Genomic DNA, 4,548 nt, shown 5'->3' on the forward strand with positions numbered 1-4,548 from the left:
TCTGTAATAAAAAAGGGGATCCAATATCATGCTGAATCGATAACTTGTCAATTAATAATTATTAAATTTGAAAACGATTTCAATTAAGCTACTCGATAACTTATGTGGAAGTCGAATTTATTGTAAACTTATTGTATTAATACATGATTTATAAATTGAATAATACATTTAAACTCAGTCTAGTGTCCTAGCCCTCTCCCTCCGTTCTTTACACACAAACACGTGAATCATTCCAAGCACGCCTACTACGCTATCAGCTGATCGCGCTTCGCGTATTCCTTTCTTCCACCCGTTCAGTTGAGAGCGAACCGACAAACAAGCTCACACAGCATTCATTAGCCAGCTGCCAGTCTGATTCTTTGCTCATAGAAAAAAAGTGCGTTCTCTGTTCAAATTTGTGTGAATCAATTACCTATCCCTCGAACTTCACAGTGTGTCAATAAAGTGCGGTTCATCGCGATATCGAAATCGCTGCGAGATGGCAAACGGTCGCAGCATTCGCTTCTACTACGACCTGATATCGCAACCTTGCCGAGCTTTGTACATTTTCCTTGAGCAGAACAAAATCCACTATCAAAAGTGTCCCATTGCGCTGCGGAAATGTGAGTGCCCTCCAAACCTCCAAACGCCTAAGCTGAACACGCTTAGAATCGGTTACACAGCGTATGTCTAAGGTCTGCGTAGTTGTCGAAAATTATCTTTTTTTCGCAATTTTGTGTGAGGGTAGATCGACACATTGATCATGTGTAAATCTATCCTTACGCAAAAATGCGTAAAAAGACAAAATAACTTTCGATAACTGCGTAAAACTTATAAATATGCGCTGTGTAAGCAATTCTAAGCGTGAACTGTCAATGCCATTTTTCTCTCGCTCTCGGTACGCGTCGCGCACGTGCTCTCGCACACATTTGCAGGCGTAGTATGCTTATTGACTGAGCTGCGAAACCTGTTGAGAAAGGGTTGGGAATTTCTAATGAATCGTTTGTCTGGTTACAATTTTAGGGGAGCACACAACGCCCGAATATCTGCAAAATGTGAACCGTTTCGGTAAGGTGCCCGCCATTGTGGACGGAAAGAACTTCAAATTGGCGGAAAGTATCGCCATTCTGCGATATTTGGCACGAGAGTTCACCGTACCGGACCATTGGTATCCGAGGGATAGCCGTAGGAGAGCCAGGGTTGACGAGTACTTGGAGTGGCAGCATTCGAACACCCGGTTGCACTGCGCTGGGTATGTGAGGTACGTGTGGCGAGGACCTCTGCGAGGGGAAACCATGGACCCGAGGGTTGCCAAACGGTTGAAAGCGGAGATGGTCGGTTGCTTGGATTTCATCGAGACGAACGTTTTACAGCGGGACGTGCATTTCATAGCAGGCGATGAAATCTCGATCGCTGATCTGGAGGCGGCTTGCGAGATCGAACAGCCAAGTAAGTTTCTCGGATGGGATTGTCTGAAAATGATGAATGGAACGTTTCTTTTCAACTATGATTACAGAACTAGCCGGGTACGACGCACGTGTCGGTCGACCGAAGCTGACAGCGTGGATGCAAAGGGTAAAGGAAACCACCCAACCAGACTACGACGAGGCGCATAAGGTTTTGAATAAATTTGCGCCTACTGCGACGTGATATTAGATGAACGGGAACCTGCCTACTGCATTTGTAATGCATTTGTTGAACTCCACCGAGAATAAACAGTGTGATTTGTATTCGCTTTTCAATAGTATTAAATCAATATATTGGCTTTAATTATTTTGAAATATTCAATTTTTCTTGTTATCCAGCTTTGCTTGTTATCACAAAAGGTATGGCAGGAATTATTTAAGTACATACTCAATGAGGAATTTCTGAACCAGTTACATGATAATTTAAAGAGAAATTTCAGGGTAGGGGAGACTGGGTAGATTGATCCTCGCCGAGAATTGGGTTGTTAGCCATGAAAAAGAAGTAGTTTTTTTTTTTTTGGCTTGATCAAAACAGCACATGTTTTCAAGTATAAAACATTTTTTTGCGCGTCTATATTTAATTTTGGTATTATAAATGATAAGCAAAATTTTCGATCTACATCAATGATATACTGCATTTGGTCTCTCGATAGTGCAAAAGGTACCCAAGTTTGACCCAAGTTTAAATTGTCTTTGGTTCCAGGGCACGGAATATTTTGAAATTTTGGATTCTTTGTTTAATGTTTAACGTAGAATCGGAATATGTAAAAACTGGATACTGCAAAACAAGCCAAGTGATCCCACCCAAGCAAATTAGTATTTATTAGAAAATTTTGGCCAATCTCATATTTTTTAATTTGAGGCTTCGAATGTATAAATTTTTTTTTACATTTTTCAGATTTCAGTTACCCTTACATTAGCCCATGTGTTCAAAATGAAATCACCTGGGATTTCAGTCCCAGCCGAGCACGTGGATTTTTTTCATAATTTCACCATATTACCACCATACTCACCATATCACCATATGGATTACCGAACAGCTCAATTTATTTGCAAACATGTTTTGCAGGATCATACAAAACAAGCTAAAAACGGCTGAAAATCGGCTTAAAACAGCTAACAATGGCTTTAAATGGTTTAAGACATGTCTTGAACCGGCTTAAAGGGGCTTAAAATAGCTGAAATTGGTTAAAAACGGGTTAAACGACTGAAAACGGCTTAAAATTGCTTAAAACGCCAAAAAAGGGCTAAAAAGAATTACATCATTTTCAAAGGCCTTAAACGGCTTAGTGGTTTAAAACGGCTTGAAATGACTTGAAACTACTTAAAATAGTTTAAGGGGAAGATGAATCAAAGCCAAATCTCAAACTTTCAAGAGCACAAATCTGGAAAACCAAATACCCGTTTAAGCTGAAAACTTGATCGATTGGTCACTAGCCGGTGGTGACCAATCGATTGAGTTTCCAGCTCAAACGGATGATCGGTTCTCTAGATTTGTGCTCTTGAAAAATTGAAGCTTGGCTTTGATTCATCTTCACCTTAAAATAACTTAAAACGGCTTAAAATGGCTCAATAGGGCTTGAAATGGCTTAAATTATTTGCTTTTAATATGCTGCTCAAATTCCCTAGGATTTTTCCACAATTTTTTCTGGTACTTCTTCTGTAATCTCTCTGGAATTTCCCCATGAAATTTCTCTGGTATTTCTCCTGGAATTATCTGAAATTTATGTGGAGTTTTGTCTCGAACTTCTCTGGAATTTCTTCTATTCTTTTCTATTCTATTGCTCGTTGAATGCCCCTGAAATTTCTCTGTCCTTTCTCCTGAAATTATTTTGAGATCTCCTGAAAATCTTCTGGAGTTTTCCCTATACGTCTGCTGGAATTTTCCCTTGAATTCCACTGAGATTTCTCCTCAAATTCGTCGGAAATTTCCCTTGAAATTCCTCTGGCATTGCTTCAGAAATTCTCCTGGAATTTCTCTTGAAAATTATCTGAAATTTCCCCCAATAATTCCTGAAATTTTTCTGCAATATCCTCTGAAAATATTTTGTAGTGTCCTCTGAAATTATTCGGAAATTTCTGCTCAAATTGCTCTGAAATTTCTTTGGAATTCTAGAGGAATTTCTGAAACAATAAAAAAGACAATTCTTAAAAGAAATGCCCGACGAACATTAAGAGCAATCTGTTTTGGTATCGGTGCGCCCCTCGACTCAGCGCAACAACGTTTCCCATCCTGAATGCGGCTCTGTGGATATTGCCGCGCTCTCGCAGAGAAAAAGAAAGAGTCAGTGTGAATTCGAACTCTGTACAAGACAGAAGAAAAATAAAACAGTTTAAATTTCGTCTCGATAAGTTTAATTTTCGGCGTTTTAATACAGTCCATTGGCTCCAAAACATTTTTGGACCTTCTCGGCCGGATATGGAGAAGCTAATGAACAAGCGAACTGCGCTTATAGCTCGTGTGAAAGCAGAGCTTTCAGTTGTGAAAGACCTCCACCAGCGGAAACCTTCCCGAAGCGAGGTTATGGATCGGCTGGACCAGCTCCAGCAAACAGCGGTCATCTTCCGAGCTATTCAAGCCGAAATCGAGAAAAACCAGGAGGATCCAGCGGCGATTGCTTCGGTTTTCAATGTGCGAGAGGAGTTTTTCGGAGCTTTCTATAAAGCTAAAGATATGCTCGAGGATTTGATCGAGGATGAGCAATCGACGACAAGTCAGCGCACAAATGCAGACCCCGACGATTGGAAGGAAGCGATGAAGCTGCTCATGGAGACGCAGCGGCAAATGTTGCTGAATCAGTCAGCGATGTTTAGAAGTGCAAGTGGTGTGGGACAAAATGGCGGCGATCCAGTCGACGAAGCTATTGGTAGCAACGGTCAGGTATCGAATTGTTCACCCCAAGTGCGATTGCCAGCAATAAACATTCCCCCATTCAATGGCGAACGCAAAAAGTGGATGACATTCAAGGATCTCTACGTGTCAACTATACACAATCGGAAGGATATCAGCGACTCCTTGAAGATGCAATACCTTCCCAAGAAACATTTGCCTATTTTATAATCATTTATTAAGCAATTTTTCACAACTACATACTGAATAGTT

The 4,548-nt window shown here is 40.6% G+C and overlaps 1 protein-coding gene across 1 annotated transcript; it reads left to right on the forward strand.

Annotated features, from left to right (window-relative positions):
- Positions 1-257: 257 nt before the first annotated feature.
- On the forward strand, positions 258-1,767 carry LOC5571385 (glutathione S-transferase theta-3). The gene is made up of 3 exons (XM_021839279.1): positions 258-602; positions 1,003-1,428; positions 1,496-1,767. The coding sequence occupies exons 1-3, from the start codon at positions 479-481 to the stop codon at positions 1,627-1,629; spliced, it is 684 nt and encodes a 227-aa protein (XP_021694971.1). The 5' UTR covers positions 258-478; the 3' UTR covers positions 1,630-1,767.
- The last annotated feature ends 2,781 nt before the right edge of the window (positions 1,768-4,548 follow it).

This window comes from Aedes aegypti, chromosome 1 (genome assembly GCF_002204515.2).
Source record: "Aedes aegypti strain LVP_AGWG chromosome 1, AaegL5.0 Primary Assembly, whole genome shotgun sequence".
Taxonomy (NCBI): domain Eukaryota; kingdom Metazoa; phylum Arthropoda; class Insecta; order Diptera; family Culicidae; genus Aedes; species Aedes aegypti.

What these genes read in the sequence shown, in the direction of transcription:
- LOC5571385 (XM_021839279.1), top strand. Translation starts at nt 479, where the DNA reads ATGGCAAACGGTCGCAGCATTCGCTTCTACTACGACCTGATATCGCAA. An exon ending in TCCCATTGCGCTGCGGAAAT is followed by an intron (nt 603 to 1,002) that starts GTGAGTGCCCTC and finishes TTACAATTTTAG; the next exon opens with GGGAGCACACAACGCCCGAA. An exon ending in TTGCGAGATCGAACAGCCAA is followed by an intron (nt 1,429 to 1,495) that starts GTAAGTTTCTCG and finishes CTATGATTACAG; the next exon opens with AACTAGCCGGGTACGACGCA.